Source organism: Aspergillus pseudodeflectus (genome assembly GCF_044049435.1).
Source record: "Aspergillus pseudodeflectus strain CBS 756.74 chromosome Unknown BJX68scaffold_53, whole genome shotgun sequence".
In the NCBI taxonomy this organism is placed as follows: Eukaryota; Fungi; Ascomycota; class Eurotiomycetes; order Eurotiales; family Aspergillaceae; genus Aspergillus; species Aspergillus pseudodeflectus.
In genome coordinates this window covers 12,837-30,657 of record NW_027263829.1, presented here as the reverse complement: position 1 = coordinate 30,657, position 17,821 = coordinate 12,837, and the positions used below count along the sequence as shown (strand labels likewise).

Below are 17,821 nucleotides of genomic sequence, written 5' to 3'. Positions count from 1 at the left end.
TAAACAAGCCTTTTATATAAGTTTGTTTGTCTTTAGGGCACGGGTAAGGTCTATTAGATATATGTATAAGCTAGAGAGGAAGCTACTACAAGCCTAAGCTATAATAATAAGGATGGAATTTTTAAGATAATAGATTTCGTTAAGGCTCATAGCCTAATATGATTAGAGAAGACATTGGGCGCTAACTGTTAGGAAGGCAGGCGATTCTCAGTTTGTGGGAAGTCGCGTTTGGGCCGCCGCGCAGGTCCAGTGATCTGACTTGTTTGGATCTGACCAGCCTTCTCGCCTGCTATTATCACGTGCTAGTTACTGCAGACATAACAAACCGGTCAGCCTCAATCTACTTGAGCGATTGCAAGCGTCGACATGTCCATCCGCAATCCACCTTATTTATACTGGCATGAATTGAATTGTCCGTCATGTTTGGTTCACGGACAAACTTCATTGGGGTAGGTTAGTGGCCCGCCGACTGAACAACTCTTGATATCCGTGAGCTCTGAGTCCACACGGCTGGCCTGCTTGCTCCAATCGTCGAATCATAAGCTTTGGTATAGCAGGGGTTGGAGTGTAATGAGCAAAGAAAAGGAGGCAGCATATTTCAAGTTTGCGGCTGAAGAGCGGGGTAAAATCGCACTAATTTCCGGCTTCGTACCCTCACTTTTCGGGCTCCAGTCAAAAAAAAGAGAGACATAACACAGGCATTCTTTTTGTTTTTGGCATCTTTGGACAGCTTCGCTAAATACCAATCCCATGTCTGAGCTCGAACCTTTGAGCTCAAGAAATTCTACGGACCCAGAATGGGTATGGGACTCATCCTATCTGGACTTCTGGTTCCCTTCAGAAGATGCGGAGTTCAATGTCACAGCACTCGAATGCTGGAACTATAATAAGGATTCCATAAAGCCTTCAATCTTGGCTATAAAAGCCGAGAAAAAATCCTTCCCAATCAGTATGGTTGAAGCATGGTTGGGCGAGCCATACCCCTCCGACCCGAATCAAAAGCTTTCCTCAGGGTTCAAAATCCTCATCATACCCCTCAATGATGAGGATGTCCTTCCGTCGGGCATGTCGAGGCGCACAATAGATTTGATTCATACTGCACTCGGACTGCCGCCCGTCTACCGACATGGTGCTTCTGTCAGCACTGGCGCTGATGGGATGTTTCTGCAACCGGATGGAACTTATGGCAAGTTCTACTGTTGCCCAAATTCAGTCCATGACAACCTGGCTAACCTGTATAACCAGTAATCGTACATCGCAACAGCGTCAGCCATCGGTCAACTGGCGTGACCCTACGCTACGATCCTTTGACAAACGTGACCCAGGGAGTTTTCCTTCTGCACGAGAAGGCCGTACCACTCCGCTGCTTTGATAAGCTCGCATCCCAGTTCTGTACGTGCCCGCATCCCTTGCTTGTGCTTTTAGCCGTCCTGGAAGCATCCCTGGAGCTGGGCACACGGTACGAGATGGCGCAGGCCGAGACCGCCCTTCGCGAAATAGAATTGGAGACCGGATACGACATCAACGCCCACCCCGGAGATAATGCCGAGAGCGTGCCCGCGCGCACTGCCAAGCTGAGAACGTTGATCCGGCGGCTTGGAACTGCGCAGAGCAGAATGTTTTTCTGTCTGAATGACTTCCGTGAAGCCCGGCGGTCCATGGAATTTGTGCAGCGGAAAGTCCACTATCTCAGCGCGTCTCAGCCCGAAGATGTTCGACAGAGGCTGGAGCAGCCATCGCGCATGTTAGAGGAACGGATCGAGTTCCTCATGAGCAACCTCGAAAGCGCGCTGAACTATATGGCGATGAAGGAACGGATGGAGACTCAACAATCTGTTGTATGCTTTTCCTTCGATTTGGGTGTGCTTGAAACGCTCGAGATTGCCCGTCTAACATCTTTCAGGTCTTCAACCTCGTCGCGCAAATGGACGGGATGGTGAACATTGGACTGGCCAAGGACTCGAAAGAGATAGCAGCCGCGAGTAAGCGCGACAGCTCAGCAATGAAAATTGTGGCGGTGCTCACTACATTTTTCTTACCTGGTACCTTTATGGCGGTACGTTGCAGTCACTTTTTTATCTCTTCGTATGATATACTAGGAGGATTGGGAAGAAACCTGAGTATCCTAACCATTAGCGCAGACGTTTTTCGCGATGCCGCTGTTTGACTGGACCAAAGCCTCAATTGACAGTGTCGCTAACAAGCACTTCTGGATCTACTGGGCTGTTACGGGGCCTCTTACCGTTGCCACTGTTGTTGGGGTCGCCTTCTGGGCTTTCTTGCAGAGTCGCCATGCCGAACGTCTGGCGCAGCGGGCAAGGAGGACGGTGTCTGCTGGTATTACAGGCGATGATGAGGCGAAATATAGGCCGGATGGCTTGACGAAAATTGATAGTCCTAGTTAGGTTGAAGGTTTGCAGCTCAGTTTGGTATAGACAAGCTTATAGCAGGAGGGTTATGGGCTTACTGTTTAGCAGGCTTTGACGCGCTTTTGGAGGCATGGTTGGGGTTGAATTCATTAAAGCAATAAACATGGAGAATTGTGATGAGATGGCCTGATCGGTCAATGGGTACGGTAGTCAGAGAAATCGCCTGCGACCGCGACTATTCTGAAACTCAAGAAGAATGGCTTCATCGAAACAACTGAGTATCGCAGTGGGTTCGTCTCCTGGAACTTTAGCGTCACGGCGGTGTCCAGGCAGGATATTATAGCGAAATGCTTGTGGGCATCAACGTCTTCAGACGGGAGCGCGACTGGATCCCTCCCACTTGTTACTTCCACTTCACGACCGACAACGGCCGGATCTATGGTCTGAATGCTATGACACATGTTTGTTAATGGTTGCTCGCTGATAATGAGGGGTGCTGATAATGAGGGGTGGTGTGGCGTGAGGAACTAGCGCGGTGGCCTTTCATGTTTGGGGAGGGATAGGCTGTTCCAAATATGGCTAAACAGGATGGTGGAACGCATAGTACCAGGGCGATGTGCTTTCTCAGGTCCCGCTAACCCTGTCTAGTTGTTGCGAGATCTGAGAACTCGATGGCCTTGTATTTTCACACTTCATGTAACCTTGTTCTTGACTTCTCTATACACTCCCTTGGTGTTAGGAATTTGTCCCTTGAGGCAAGTCATTCTTTTTATCCTTCGTACCCCTAGCTATTTTAGAACTAAATACTATCGAAATTGGAACTTGTCGTAGTTGGGTAGTCTACATGCCAATAAATTAACCGCTCTGTGATTTGAGAGGTATATTGTGCGTAGAGACACTTCGGGCTATGGATGTTGAAGTGGAGGGGATAGGGATAGGCAAATGTGGGAGCCCTACACACCACCTGGTCTCTGTGTGATCCCTCCAGACTCTTTTTGGTCCAATAGTCATGGGCTACATACAATAGCTTAATTACCTATGTTAGTCCAGGGGCCGGCAAGTACAGGCTAGGTGGATTATATCAAAACACGGCAAATAAATCATTGGTAGTTTTATTGTTACGGAGTACTTGGCGTGTGGCGCTGACCAGCACGGTGACAAAGAACCATGCCCAAGCTGTTGAATTTTTACTGGTTTCGACAGCACTTCTTATGCTGCAACACATGCTTGGATTCAAGTGAGTTGGTGCCTAGACTGTAATGCCGAGAGCAAGTTGCTATATATAAAAGCGCTGACGCGTCTTTGTCTCAGTACTTCTGTGGCGGAGTGAGTGCCGTCGTATGCCCGCCAAACACCCAAAGTGAAACAAACATTTCACATACGACTTCCCCCGAGGGAACCATAATAGTAACACGTAGTCCAATAAAACTGGGCCTTGAATTTATAAACACTTCGGCCCATTAAGTGCGATCCCAAGGCCCGCCGAGGTTCGTACAGCAAACACATACGTAAACCCCACTTTAGGTGGCTCAGCCTCCTCAACGTGAGACATGTGGATTCAGGCTGCAGATGGGCTCTTTTTTTCCTTCTCCCCTCTTAACTGAACATGGTCTTGTGCTCTTCACTTCCCCAGTTCCGTGGCCCCCGCCAAGATCTGCAACACCTGCAATGCTGCTATCCGCGAGACGCGCGGTGATCGCGACATGCGCTGTCGCGACATTTGTGCTTCTCTTCGCCTTCAAGCGGCTTCTTTTGGTCAATGCAGCGGCCACAACCATGTCGGAATCAGCAGAAGCATTCAGGGGCCTGGTGCCGCATTGGACGACGGAACAAGAGAATCCTCGGTTCGCCTATGTTCAATATGCAACAGACTTCGACTACCTGTGCAACGCAGTAGGAATAAACCAGACCTGACACGCTCCGTCGAGGGCTTCACCGGCTGAATAGCTCTAGATGATGAACTTTGTGCGCCTCGATCGGTTCGCTACACATTTTGATCGGGTCTTGATCCACCCCGAGGACTGGAATGAGGTTCGATCCCGCCATAACACCTAAATTCACGGTCGCAAATAAACTGTCACTAAAAAAGAAAATGACGCTGCAGCCCGGGACAAGCCGCGAGAAAACCGCCTTGAGCAATATCCGGAAAAAATATCCCCATGTTCAACTACACCCAGTCGAGATACTCTCGACCTCGAGCGGCGATCCAACATGGCATAAAAGCCTGACCAAGTTCCATGCCTTTGCTTTGACAAACTACACCCGCGTCTTGGTGTTTGACTCTGACTCGATGGTCCTGAATAACATGGACCACCTGTTCCTCTCAACTCTCGCACCCGTAGCAGTCCCGCGAGCCTATTGGCTCAACGATGCAGACACCAGTATTAAAGACCAAATGCTAGGGTCACACGTGATGCTCATTGAGCCAAACCAGGGCAACTTTCACCGGATAATCAACGAAGCCAAGTCCTCAGGCGCATTTGACATGGAGGTTCTCAACCACCTCTTTCGTGACTCGGCGATGATCCTCCCACACCGGCGTTATGCACTACTAACCGGCGAATTTCGGACTAAAGATCACAGTCGGTATCTCTCAGAGGATAAGGATGCGGAATGGAACGCAATGGCCGAGGCTTCGAGGGCTTATTTGGTGCATTTTAGTGACTGGCCGTTGCCGAAGCCTTGGTTGCCGCATTCTGAGCAGCAGTGGCAAGAAGTGTTGCCCGAGTGTCCGGAAGACGACGTCGCGACCGAGGATCGGCCACGGTGCGCGGATAGGTTCATGTGGACGGGGTTCTATGAGGACTATCATGCGGCTCAGAAGGCTGTTTGTTTGCCGCTGACGAAGTGATGAATGCTAACCAGAAGGCGCTTCCCGTGGCGACCTTGGTAATTCTTCTCGGCCGGCCAGACCTCTTGGAATCATGGAAGAATAGCAATAGAGCTATTTACTACTATAAAAGTCCACTAGATCCTTTTTCCTCTTTTAGCTTAGTTAATTCCTACTTCCGATACCTAAATATTTACTATAAGACACAGATACGAGCAGCAACACGCTAACCTTCAGCGAACCCATCCGCGTCGGGCGAGTAACCCTCACTGCAGATATCGCCCGCGGAATCCTCGACAGGGATCTCCGCCCAGACAAGAAGACTCTCAATATTCCCCGTGCATACCAGGTTCTCTCGCAGATCTTCCACAGGCCAACCATTGATTCTGTCCCAATCCTGCAGGCGTATATGGTATCAAACTTGCTTAGGAATCGCTTGTTTGTTCGTGCTATTCCGTACGCGGGGGGGTTGTTTTGATGCTGGGCGTGGGCGTCAGGTACAGCAGGGGAATGGGTGGGTTGGGGGTTCCGGGGGGTGTGGCGGCTGGCACTCCGATTGTGGCCAATGGTTGGGTTGAAGATTGCGGGGGTGGTCATGGGGGCGTAACTATGAATAATACTATTATTATTCCAGAATCTCTGTTTAAAAGCTACTAAGAAGCTCCTATAATATACTTGGTCTAGTCCTTACTCTACAGGCTTTATTATATATGGAGTAAAGGCTGGCTTTGCTTTAGTCTACCTTAGGCTAATCCAACTAAACGTACCTTTATACAGATTAGACATTGAATATAGATCCGGTACGTGGATCTACTTGTTGGGGCGTTGCACGCGGCGAGCAGTCGATTTATCCACCCAGCCTTTGCACCTAACGAACGAGTACAAGCACAGCTCCCAAAGCAACAGACCCAACCAAGCTTCCAAAAGCCCCTCCCCAAGATCTACTCAGCCCAGCACCAAATTTACCCGCACTGCTCGACTCACTGGGATCCGCCCTGTCATCCTCACTAGAGTCACCCCAAGAGTCATTGCTTCCCTCACCGTTATCCATCGATGCCGACACGCCCTGTATAAACCGAATCGCCGGCTGTTGCGAGTACGCAATCCAATCCGTTGCCTCACCACGAGAAAAAGTCGTCGTCTCCACAGTCCCAGTCGTCATAGCGGTTATCACATACAGTTCGCCATCTGTGGTCTGTCCATCATCACCTGGGAATCCGGTCGTGTAGGTGGCGACGTCTGCTCTTGTGAAGAACGCTCGGCACGCGGTGGCGGGCCTGAAACTGGGGAGTGTGGAGTAGCATGCTCCATCCTCAGGTAAGGCTGTCATGGATCTAACCGCGTGTGAGTTTTCACTTCAATCAGGACGATATAGACCCACGGCGTAATTAGTACTCAGAAAACTTTCTTTTCTTTCCGTTATCGGGCCGCGGGAAGGGAGCAAGCTACAGAAGGGGGGTGGGGTGGGGTGACGGGGCATACTCAGGACAACACCAAACCGCCATCTCGCCAACATCCAACAGATGAACAATCGCCTCATCGTTATTATAAAACATCGGACGCACCCACTCCTCATCCGCCGTAACAATAGTCCCGGTAGTAGTAGCAAGGAACCCAGACCGCGAAATCGTCCTTTCGCCGCGCGTCGCAGCACCGACCGTCTTCCAGCCCCCAGGGCAAAAAGCGCCGGGTGAGTAATATACACCGAGATGTCCATCGCCGGGGATTTCGTTTGCTTCAATGAGGGTTTTGAGTGCTCTAGGGTCCGTTGGGGTTGGTAGGCATAGCTGTGTTTTGCTGGGGCAGTCGGGCCAGAGCGGGACTTCAGGTCGGAGCGTGTGTGCGAGGACCCAGGTGGTGGAGGAGGCGCAGGAGGCCGGGAGGCTGTAGGCTGTGGGGAGGGGGCCCCAGTTTGTGATGGTCTGGTCGAAGATGCTCGTGGCGGAGGGCATTGTTATTGTTGAGTGAGGTAAATTGGGGTTAGATACAATATGGATGGATTGGATGTCGGGGGTTTTTTTCAGCAATTGCCAGGGTTCTGCACATGCAAGGTGCGATCCGCGCGACCATATATAGTTCCTGGGGAAAGTTACATCAGGCTAATTTGTGGTCGTCAGAGCCTGACCTCCTTTATTGGTGGCGCTCCGGATATACCGAGTTTTGGCTAATGGGACCATGTAGCACCCTTTCCTCTCCCCAGGGTAGGCTATTTGAAAACCACTAGATAGGCTATCCCTCAGTATAGGCTATTCTGAAAGTATATGTCTACGCTATAGGTTCTTCTCCCGAGGCTAGCTTTATGAAATAGAATAGAGGACGGAGCTAGGGAAGGGGAAAGAAATTAAATGGAGGGCACGGCTGCAGAAGTACCCTCATGCTAAGACTATTCGTAGGACATGAATAGTAGGCAATCATCTAACCATCTTCCTCCCGTGAGCTCATATAACGATACTACTTTCTATTTAGGCAGACCCCCTGTAACAACATGAAAGAGGTCTACTCAAGTGAAACATCCTCGCCTCCCCCGTACCACACGCGACCCCTGCGAATAACCAGCCCCTCGCGCCCAACAACCCACTCGCCGCCCGCTGGTACCGCATCATCTCGAGGCCAATAGCCCGCTTCGAGCTTGCGATTGATTTCGGCAATTTTATCAATAAACTTTTCCACCTGGGACCGATCGACCTTTACAGCTTCGTTCTCATTACCCCCCACCGCGAACCCAGTTTGCGAAATAAACCGTGCAATTGTAACATGCGCCGAGGGCACAACATAGCGCGATGCGACGGGAATCTTGGCCCTGCGCACCAGATCCCAGATATCCCCGCGGAGATGGTGGTAGCTGTATCGGTCGGCGTTGGTGGCAGACTGGGACTGCGAACACTCACCCGCGGCCGGGACGAAGCTGAGTGCCAAGGCCGCAGAATCAAAGCTCACCATCGGCTTGACAAGACGGGTTGGATGGGTTACCGAATACGACGCAAGCTGCGACGGGTGGACGTCCGCCGGTGAGTGCAGGGTTTGCACGAGCGCCTCGATTTCCTCTTCTGTGCGAGAGTGCGCGACCTCTAGGACGGTTGTGTGTAGGTTCTCGAGGGGCATGAGCCAAAGGGCTGCTCGAGATTTCCAGTTAGTCTAGGTAGACTCGTATACGCTGCGCTTGCCCTGGTTTCCGCTTGTGCTAATCCCGTGGATCTCGAAATTGGCAGGCATACATACCAGGCGCCACGCTTTTCAACTCGTCCTGGACAAAGCGTATTACCTCGCGCACAGCAGGCGGTGGGCGGGCCCATATAACCAAACAATTGCGAGGATCGACAAAGCCGTCTTCCTTGTCAGGTCCCTCAAGCCGTGACAGGATGGTATCTACAGACCATCCGGGGAAGCTTTCTGAGAGGATTTTCCCGCGCTGCTGGCTGTTGCGGTTCACGCGGTGCAGCTCGTAGAGCCGCTGTAGTTCAGTCTTCAAGAATGCAGTCAGTATTATTAGATTTGTGCGAGGGCCCTTGGCAAAGTGTATGTGGGCTTCTATGACAAGTCACGAAATACAAGGCACTTACAGGGTCATGTTGCGCTTCGCTGATCAAGACGTGGAAGGGATTGTCGACTCCCTCGGTGCCCGGAGCCATGGTCACAAGGGTGACCAGAAATCGTTGCCTTTGGGAAAAGTGGCGGAGGTAAGAGACATCGAGGGTGTGAATGACAGCATTGTCCACAATTATATGGGTTCCAGGCGGCTGGGACCCTGGCGTGACCTAAAAATATCCTCGGGAGGTGTCATTCCAGGTGAAACAGGCCAGGGCAGCCACGCGGCAACAGTGCAGTACGGCGGTGCGATTGGGCGATAGATCTGGCATTTCTCTGCCCGCCAAGAGCGGGACCCCACACGAACCATCCCTCGAGCCGCAACGAAGGGCGTGGCCAGAATAGATTTGTAAGCTCGCTTGTTGACCGTGACTCATGAGGATGGATATGTCTATTTGCCTACTTGATCGCGAAGTGTAGACGGTTGAGAAACGTATTCCTAATAAACCAGGAGGAACACCCCATTAGCCCACAAGCCATATATAGAGAGTATGCTAGAGAGTATGCTTCATGTTCGCATCAGGGCAGGGTCCAGGCCCAATACCTACCCCGCGAACCAGCTTATTCGGCTATTGTGGAAGACAAACGAATTGCTTGCTCAGTGCAGTCGTGCGGCTACGTAACACGCAGCTTTTGGGGGGAATGGGCAGTATGGTGGCCGCTACCATTCCCGGAAGTTGTTTAAGAGACGATGGCTACTACATCCAACGACATTCTTCACCGCGCACGCCCTGTCTTCGATGAAGCATGTTTCAAGGGCCCGAACCTCGATAAAAGATAGTAATCCTCACACTAGATCCTCCGCGCCCTTAGATCCCTAACATGCAACACAAAATAAACCCCCAGCAAGCCCGCAGAAGCAAGGTACGGCCAGCAAAGGCCATCACCATAATCCTCATGACTAGTCCTATACAGCCTAACCCCAACAACCAAGTCCACCACAATTCCAACAACGAGCTGCAAAGATCCCGTCACCGGCAAGATCGGCCTCAGCAGTGACGCGCCCCCGAAATACGCATACATTAGCACATGGTGGAATGTGTTGGCTGCCGCAAATGGACGCCATCCCTCGCGGTCGGGGAGGAAACGGACGAATGTAAGGTACGGCGTCGTCAAGTGGTGGAAGGCGAAATGCAGGTTTATGGGGCTCCCCGCGGCACAGACGAGGAAGATGTCGAGGAATTCGTAGAATTTGGAGAGGTGGTAAATGTATCGCGTGGATGCAGCAGGGAAAAGATGGTGGCTTTCCTTAGTACTGCCAGTGCCTGGGCCTGTTGGGGATGAGGGCGCGGCAATAACGAGGAAGAACATTAGCAAGGATACTATCGTGTATATCCAGCTGTTAAGTTTGATGATGTGTTTCGCAAAGGATACTGGACCGGAGTGGCGGACATAGAAGTGGAGCGATAGCCATGTTGTTGTAGAGAGGAGAGTAAAGGTCAGGAGCTCGGGAACTGTAGTCAGGAGGGCCACCATCTTGATGACACTGTCTTTTGCCTCAATTGTCTCAACCGATATGGAGAGTATGAACGAGTGGCAATCTCCCGCCCTGGGCTTCTCCAGGCTTTTGAAAGGGCATGTATGCGAGGCAGTGACTCATTGCAATCTTGGCAGAATCAACGCAAAGGAGATCGGAGTTGCAATTTAAATCTGCACATTAGATTCAGTCAGATTATTACCTAAGCCGAGATGGAAGATAGGTGTGACTATAGTGCTCGTAGTATTATTATAGATTATTATAAGGATAGTTATACCCAGATTAGATAAGATTAGGTTCCTCGGGCACCACTAACCAGTCCACTGCCCCGCGCAATCCCCCACCTCAACCCCTCACCTCCATGATTCCACCTTAAGATGTCCCTCCTCTCCCTCCCAAACGAACTCCTCCTCCTCATCGCGTCATACCTCCCCTTCCCGCGCGACCTCTACGCGCTAACCCTCCCAAACAAATGGCTGCACACCCTCCTAGACCCCTACCTCTACAAACGCGACGTCGTCGAAAACCACAGCTCCGTCCTCCTCTGGGCCTCACGGCACGGCCACACAATCCCCGCGAAAAAGTCCCTCGCCGCAGGCGGCGACCCCAACACCCTGGCAGATGTCGACGAGGGCCCCCTGCACTGCGCGTGTAATAAGGGATACGCGGAGATTGTAGACCTCCTACTGGCCGCGCCGGGGGTTGAGCCGGATCTCGTGAGTGCGCATGGGCAGACGCCGCTGTGCATTGCTGCGATGCGTGGGAATGTAGGCCTTGCGCGCAAACTGCTAGGTACCGGGAAAGTCGCGGTGAATAAGCCCGCGTTCGGCAATTTCGCGCCGCTGGGTGTAGCAGCCGCGTATGGGCAGGCGGCCATGGTACAGTATCTGCTCTCCGTTCCCGGGATTGAACCCGACTTGCGGAACGCGGCGGGGTACAGCGCGCTGACTGTCGCGGTGAACAATTGGCACGCTGCCGCTGTGGAGCTCCTTGCTGGGGTGGATGGCGTTGATTTGGAGTTCCCTGATCAAATGGGGCGGTCGCCGCTGTCTGTGGCGGCGAGTATGGGGGCCGTGGATGTTGTGAGGGTGTTGTTGGCGTCGGGGAGGCTGGATGTGAATTCGCCGGACGGGGCGGGGGAGACGCCCTTGGGGTGGGCGGCGATTTATAGGAAGCATGAGGTGGTAAAGGTTTTGCTTACGGTGGACGGGGTTGATCGGTCCAAGTTGACCGAGAGGCATCTTGTGGCCCTTGGGTGGGAGAGTATTCCATGCGGAGCTCAGTTCGACTAAGACTGCGAGAAACTGCTTCTTGTGATACAGACAGCGGTCAAGACATACGGTTGATAGAGAGAGATGGTGCAGCATGGAAGCTGTTTTCCTGAAGAAAGGTATGAAAGGATTCTGGACTATGACCAGTCGCATGCATGAAAAAATGCTCGTCAGAAAGATTCTTATTATATGCCAGACCAGCCTCGAATTAGACCCCAGTACGCAGGGAAGATTAAGTACAGAGAGACAGCCAAGAATCGAACAACCACCCCAAAAATATACACCACCTTCCACCAACGTCTTCATCCTCATCCATCCATCACTCATACCAAGCTAGATAGCCTGTCAAGACAAAACCATCTAGTAGTAAAGCGGGTTCTCAGGATCAGTGAAATCAAAGACAACACTCGAATGCGGCTTGGCTCCACCCCTGTTGGCGAACTCGCGAGAGAAGTCAATCGACCGGTTGAAGCTCAGCGATCCATCGTCCTCGATATCAATGTACAGCGCCTTGAAATCGGCCGGAGTGTTGATAAGACCAATCTCACCCGTCTGCACAAAGTAATCCGTGACAACAATGTGCTTCTGGTCAGGAGTAACCTTGATATAGTGGGGTCCGATGGTGGGCTGGTCCTCATCGGGGTCGTCGAGGCGCTTGACGTTGTTCAGGTCGGTGATGTCGAGGGCGGCGATGTGGTTGGCGGTCGTCAGGGTGAGGTAGATGAAGCGGCCGTCCTGGGTGATGTCCGTGTAGATGGCGACGGTGTCGCGGGCCTTGGGACCGAGATCGTAGAGGAGTTCGGCCACGCCGGGCTTGCCGTTGGCGTCTTTGCGCTCCGGGTAGATGATCCAGACTTGGCCGAGGTGCACGGCGGTTGCGAGAGCCGCGCCTTCGGGGTTGCCGGGGATGTGCTTGACGTCTTGGATACCGCCGCCCTAGGACATTGTTAGTACTGGTATAAATGACGATGACGTTAGAGAGCGATGGAAACCTACGTTGGGAATGGTAATGGTGTTGAGAATCTGCTTGGTCTCGAGATCCCACAGACGAAGCGTGTTCGCACGGCGAATGCCAGTGCTGGGCTTGAGGATACTAATCGGCTCGACAAAGTCCGAGGTAAGGATATTTCCACGCTCCCAGTCGATGCTCAGACCGTGAGGCGAGAACTGCTCGCCGAGGATGTTCAGAGTCCCGTCGACGTCCTCGGGCCACTCGTGGATGATGTTGAAGTCGGCGTCGGTCTCGACGAGACGGCCGGGGCTGGTTCCCACGGCGGAACCCATGTAGGTGATGTAGAAACCGCCATCGGGCTTTGCGCGGATCTCGTCGGCGATGGACGAGAGGATGGCCCGGTTGCTCTTGTGGAACTTGGGGCGGTAGGGGTTCGACGTGTCGAAGTAGAATGCGGTGTCCTGATGACTTAGTTGTTTGATCGTGAGAAAAGAGGGGAAGGCATACCTGAGTCTTGAGCAGGGAGAGGAGACCACCACCAACTAGGAACTTTCCATCAAGAGAGGGTCCCAAGTGGTGAGGGTCGTTGCCGCTGGAGGGGACATCGGTGATCCAGAGGAGGGTACCAAAGGTATCATCGTCCAGACTGTAGGTGGCAAGGAAGTCCTTGTGCTGCTTGTCACCAGCACCAGTCCAGAAGTAGCCAATCTTCTTGGGCTTGATGTCGCTCGCCTCGAAGGGCGGGCTGTCAAGGGCAGCAGTTGGGACCTGCAGGATGGGCAGGGGAGGGACGATGTTGTTCAGGGCCTCGGTGACTCCCGGAATGTGAGGAATCAGCGGCGGCAGAGAGATCGAGAGCGCGGACCCGAGGGAGGCGAGTGGGATCAGTTGGATCAGAGAGGACTTCATGGTGAAGTCGGGCGGCCCAATGAGCGACTGAGGCGTGGACTGGCAGGGAACAAAGAATAGGAATGAAAGAGTGGATTGGACCCGGAGTCTGATGATCTCTGAGAAGATTTGAGCAGATTATCGAGCGAAAGGAAACCCTTTATAAGTTGCGTCTGCTCGTAGTTGACTTGGAGTTCTATCACGATTCTCCTGATGATTTCGTTCATGTTCGACATCTCTGCAACAGAGCACGCAAACTCGATAGTTTGTCAAGATGCCTCCAAAGTTGACCTCGATCTATCCAAGAGATATCGATCGGCCACCAGCGCTTCCCGATTGGGAAAACATGCACCCATCGCCTTGCCTGCGCAGAGTGTGATGAGCGCCGTGCAGTAAATCCCCTATTGCACATCAGTCCCCGCGATAGCGTCATCCCCCACACGAGCGAGGGTAACACAGCAAAGTTCCTGGAAACTGATGGATAGTCGATCCTCGAGGACTCTCTCTTGGCGATGTCGTGACACTGGCTAGAGAGAGAAGAGCCAGGGCTACCGCGCTACGAAGACTGAAAAACTGATCCCTCAGCATCTAAGACAAATCAAGCAAATGCGGCACAAGTTCTTGGACAGTCTTGTCATTTCCATGATTAATACGAGGATTCTGCAGCAGGTTGGGGGTTAGGCATGGTTCGCAAGCAGCGCTAGGCTCGCGATCTCAAGTGTGACGCTGGGCCTGGAAGGTCGGAACTGGCATCCGGCTCGCAGGGACTGCTGCACTGAACATGAAGATCGCCGCCCAGAGCGCCGGGCAGAGACCAAGTCCAAGGTGCATGAACTATATGCGACCGGGATGTTGGGCTGGGAACTTGGAAGAGCTTCTGCATGTCTTGGCTGGCCACACAAGCCTCTCCAAGAACGAAGTCAGGAACCCCTCCCCTCGCGCACGACCTGCCGCGTCCAGCCTTGCCTGCCATTTCTCTCCGAAGCTAGTCAGGAAACAGCATGTCGTATGAGCGATCAGTAAGCAGCCTCCACGCGATGTATATGCCCGATGTCCCTGCGCGTGCGAGAATGGCCCACGGGGGCGCAAAACAGAGTTCAATAAAGATGGACAAGAATCGTGGAAGAATAACATCATCCGCGCTGCCAAGCGGCTAGCACCGCTATCCGACCCATGAGGCCGTGCGAGACCCTGGGATCGACAAGAAAGAGCGGGGATGGGGAAAAGTGCCGGTGCAGGCGTGTATAACGACATGCTTGGCGTTGGTGGTGACATTCGCCCCTGCAATGGCGAACAACAGCAAAACATGCAAGGAACAAACCTCACCTCACGAACCACAATAGCGTCATCCTGTATACTCCTCATTTTGCGCATCTGATCGCCCGCCCAGTTTCTGCGATTTGTCATCTGCGCACTGTTGACCATCCTGTTCTGGGAGCATGTACAACCACCACGCAGCCCGTCGCGGGCTTTGCAGCCGTCGATCCAATTTCGGGATTTAAACATCGCAAAAATCGTCAATCGGGGTGCAGATGTTGTCATTCTTGCAGTTGTCGAGCATCTGCATCCTGCCAGGTACCAGACATTGTATAATACTTATCAATCGCCCGAAAAGGAGAGGCAAGTCAGCCATTGTTCCGGCCTACAGCCCTCGTTCATTGGCACTCTTCTCTCATTTTTCATCAGCGTGGGCGTCGTTACAATGCACTCGAAACTTCTCCTCCTGCTTGCAGCAGTTCCTACTCTGCTTGCCTCGCCGTCACCGGTCAAGCGGTCTGGCTTTAGCAGTGGCCAACCCATTGACGACAATGGCAGAGGCGCTCCTATTCTTGGTGAGGACATCAACGCTCCTTGTACCATTATTGACCTGCTAACCACAGTCTACTAGGGGGCACCGACCACCACCGCGACGTCCAGAACCCTGACAACCTCGGCGCGCAGTCAACAGACAATGGCTTCGTCCCCAACCTAAAGTGGAGTTTCTCCGACTCCAAGACACGCCTCTTCCCGGGCGGTTGGGTTCGTGAGCAGGTCATCCAGGATCTGCCTCAGAGCCACGACATCTCCGGTGCCCAGCAGCACTTGAAGAAGGGTGCAATCCGTGAGCTCCACTGGCATCGTGTTGTACGTGATTCAACAACCACTCCTTGTCCGATAGTCTGCTGATGCGATATAGGCTGAATGGGGCTTCGTCTACGAGGGCTCCCTCCTCCTCTCCGCCGTCGATGAGGACGGCCGCTGGACAACCGAGAAGCTCGAAAAGGGCGACATCTGGTATTTCCCCAAGGGCGTCGCCCACAACGTCCAAGGCTTGAGCGACGAGAACGAGTACCTCCTCGTCTTTGACGACGGCGACTTTGAGAAAGTCGGGTACGTCCACCCCCTCCTTCTACCACACTAAGATCCCTATGCTAACCCATCAGAACCACCTTCATGATCGACGACTGGATCAAACACACCCCGCGCGACGTCCTAGCCAAGAACTTCGGCGTCGACCCCGCCGTCTTCGACACCGTCCCCGAGAAATTCCCCTACATCCTCAACGGAACCGTCAGCGAGGAAGCACAGGATGTGCCCCAGGGTACCCTGACCGGAAACAGCTCTTACGTCTTCCACACCTATGATCACGACCCGGAGCCCGTCCCCGGTGGCGGTGGTACCTTCCGTCGCATTGACTCGAGGAACTTTCCCATCTCGACGACCATTGCCGCTACTATTGTTGAGCTCGAGCCGAGGGGGTTGAGGGAGTTGCATTGGCATCCTAATGTACGTTATCTCAGATCAAATACCGACCCACTGCTAATTTAAAATCCAGGCTGAGGAGTGGCTCTACTTCCACCAAGGCAAAGCCCGCGCCACCGTCTTCATCGGCGACTCCAAGGCTCGCACATTCGACTTTGCCGCTGGCGACACTGCGGTTTTCCCCGATAACAGCGGTACGCACACACTTCCCCTCCCTCACCTCATTCATCCATCTATCCATTCTTTACCCGCCCATCCCAACTAACAAATACATCTCTGTTTAGGCCACTACATCGAAAACACCTCCGACGACGAAACCCTCGTGTGGCTCGAATTCTACAAGAGCGACCGCGTCGCCGACATCTCGCTTGCGCAATGGCTTGCGCTCACGCCTGCTGATACCGTTGCGAACACCCTCAAGATCGATATTGAGGTTGTCAGGCAGATTAAGAAGGAGAAGCAGGTGCTGCTTAAGGGAAATAACTAGGCGATTTCCGGGGTGTGGGGTTGAGGTTTGGAGATAGGGCTATGGCTCTGGGCTAGGGGGTTGGGCTTTGGGGTAGGGTGTTCTTGGGTGGACATATTTAATGTTCTAATGTTTATATCAGTAATTAGCTTCGTGCAGCTATGGCTGTGACCTCTTAATCTATTTCCATTTTTATGTATAAATAATCAGTCGGGGGTCCGGGAGTACGACCCATGTGCCTCTCTAGACGCACGGATACCATGTCATTACCCGATAGACCTCTCTTCACTTTCAACAGCTGAATCGTTTCTATTGTGACCCTTGTTATACTGGAAGACAAGGTAGCTTTTCTATAGTATTTGTCCTTTTGGTAAGTTGTGATGCGGAGAATAGAGGGAGGGTATAATATATTAGCCGACGGGAAGGTCTACGTCCAGGGATTTCATAATAATTGTTCATTTATTTCTTTTGAAGGACCTACGTAGAGATAATATACGTCGTGCTTCCAATTTAGTTTGTTGCAACCTAACTGTAGTTGAGGATATGGTCAGATATATATTTTCGCGGACAACTATCCCGAGGACCCGCAATGATGTTGCAGGCCGTTTATAAACAAGATTAAAAGTCCAAACCATCCAATATTGTTAGATAGCCATACAAGGCTTGAGTTTAACTTATATAAGGATAAATTAGGCTTAGGAAAATCTTTATTATTTTATAATTTTACTGGCGGAATCGTGGAACGATGGCGCCTCGAGTCCGTCTGTGTTGGTTTGTGATGAACCTAACCGTCTCTACTTTTAGGGGACACCTGCAGAGTATCTGAATTAACACGTTGCTCGATGTTGAAATCAGATTCTCATTCGACAACCAAGGCATATTTTCCGTTTCTGACAAATGTTGCGTGTGACATGCAGAGCATCGCAGTGCAGTCATGTTCTTGCAGGGTAGTCAACTATGACGAGCCCTTTGCTTATGACAAGGCTCTAGTATTGTTGCTTGTACCCGAACCAGGCCTCACTTATTTGATCTTGTCAAGCCGTATAAGCGAAAGAGGATGGAGTATCAGCGGGACGATAATAAACCATTCCCAGATCTTACGAGTCTAAACCACATATTGCCCCCTGAGAGATTCTCGCTGCTAGAATGTGACAGGCGGAGACTGTTGGATGTGCGGGCATCAGCACTCAAAGCGGGATCGTGATGATCCAGACACCGGCTTGTTGTTCACGATGCCGGAT

The 17,821-nt window shown here is 52.2% G+C and overlaps 8 protein-coding genes across 8 annotated transcripts; 3 read left to right on the top strand and 5 right to left on the bottom strand.

Annotated features, from left to right (window-relative positions):
• Positions 1–529: 529 nt before the first annotated feature.
• BJX68DRAFT_244922 (uncharacterized protein) lies at positions 530–2,056 on the top strand. The gene is made up of 2 exons (XM_071041407.1): positions 530–1,186; positions 1,246–2,056. Exons 1-2 carry the CDS (start codon positions 751–753, stop codon positions 1,938–1,940), a joined length of 1,131 nt encoding a protein of 376 aa, XP_070894885.1. The 5' UTR covers positions 530–750; the 3' UTR covers positions 1,941–2,056.
• Positions 2,057–4,239: 2,183 nt separating this feature from the next.
• BJX68DRAFT_244914 (nucleotide-diphospho-sugar transferase) lies at positions 4,240–5,440 on the top strand. Its single transcript, XM_071041406.1, has 2 exons — positions 4,240–4,262; positions 4,323–5,440. Exon 2 carries the CDS (start codon positions 4,396–4,398, stop codon positions 5,218–5,220), a length of 825 nt encoding a protein of 274 aa, XP_070894884.1. The 5' UTR covers positions 4,240–4,262; positions 4,323–4,395; the 3' UTR covers positions 5,221–5,440.
• A 627-nt stretch (positions 5,441–6,067) lies between these two features.
• BJX68DRAFT_270789 (uncharacterized protein) lies at positions 6,068–7,151 on the bottom strand (the record flags this gene model as incomplete). Its single annotated transcript, XM_071046770.1, has 2 exons — positions 6,068–6,533; positions 6,682–7,151. The coding sequence occupies 2 exons, from the start codon at positions 7,149–7,151 to the stop codon at positions 6,068–6,070; spliced, it is 936 nt and encodes a 311-aa protein (XP_070894883.1).
• Positions 7,152–7,361: 210 nt separating this feature from the next.
• BJX68DRAFT_244912 (uncharacterized protein) lies at positions 7,362–8,881 on the bottom strand. The gene is made up of 3 exons (XM_071041405.1): positions 8,760–8,881; positions 8,419–8,662; positions 7,362–8,312 (listed from the first exon to the last, which is right to left on the bottom strand). The coding sequence occupies exons 1-3, from the start codon at positions 8,826–8,828 to the stop codon at positions 7,696–7,698; spliced, it is 930 nt and encodes a 309-aa protein (XP_070894882.1). The 5' UTR covers positions 8,829–8,881; the 3' UTR covers positions 7,362–7,695.
• Positions 8,882–9,118: 237 nt separating this feature from the next.
• BJX68DRAFT_244910 (uncharacterized protein) lies at positions 9,119–10,405 on the bottom strand. The gene has a single exon (XM_071041404.1). The coding sequence runs from the start codon at positions 10,258–10,260 to the stop codon at positions 9,577–9,579; it is 684 nt and encodes a 227-aa protein (XP_070894881.1). The 5' UTR covers positions 10,261–10,405; the 3' UTR covers positions 9,119–9,576.
• A 222-nt stretch (positions 10,406–10,627) lies between these two features.
• BJX68DRAFT_244909 (uncharacterized protein) lies at positions 10,628–11,375 on the bottom strand. Its single transcript, XM_071041403.1, has one exon. It carries the CDS (start codon positions 11,136–11,138, stop codon positions 10,764–10,766), a length of 375 nt encoding a protein of 124 aa, XP_070894880.1. The 5' UTR covers positions 11,139–11,375; the 3' UTR covers positions 10,628–10,763.
• Positions 11,376–11,892: 517 nt separating this feature from the next.
• On the bottom strand, positions 11,893–13,393 carry BJX68DRAFT_257861 (uncharacterized protein; the record flags this gene model as incomplete). Its single annotated transcript, XM_071043422.1, has 3 exons — positions 11,893–12,468; positions 12,529–12,945; positions 12,992–13,393. The coding sequence occupies 3 exons, from the start codon at positions 13,391–13,393 to the stop codon at positions 11,893–11,895; spliced, it is 1,395 nt and encodes a 464-aa protein (XP_070894879.1).
• Positions 13,394–15,074: 1,681 nt separating this feature from the next.
• BJX68DRAFT_270784 (RmlC-like cupin domain-containing protein) lies at positions 15,075–16,601 on the top strand (the record flags this gene model as incomplete). The annotated part of the gene is made up of 6 exons (XM_071046769.1): positions 15,075–15,204; positions 15,261–15,496; positions 15,549–15,742; positions 15,796–16,138; positions 16,188–16,308; positions 16,399–16,601. 6 exons carry the CDS (start codon positions 15,075–15,077, stop codon positions 16,599–16,601), a joined length of 1,227 nt encoding a protein of 408 aa, XP_070894878.1.
• Between the last annotated feature and the right edge of the window lie 1,220 nt (positions 16,602–17,821).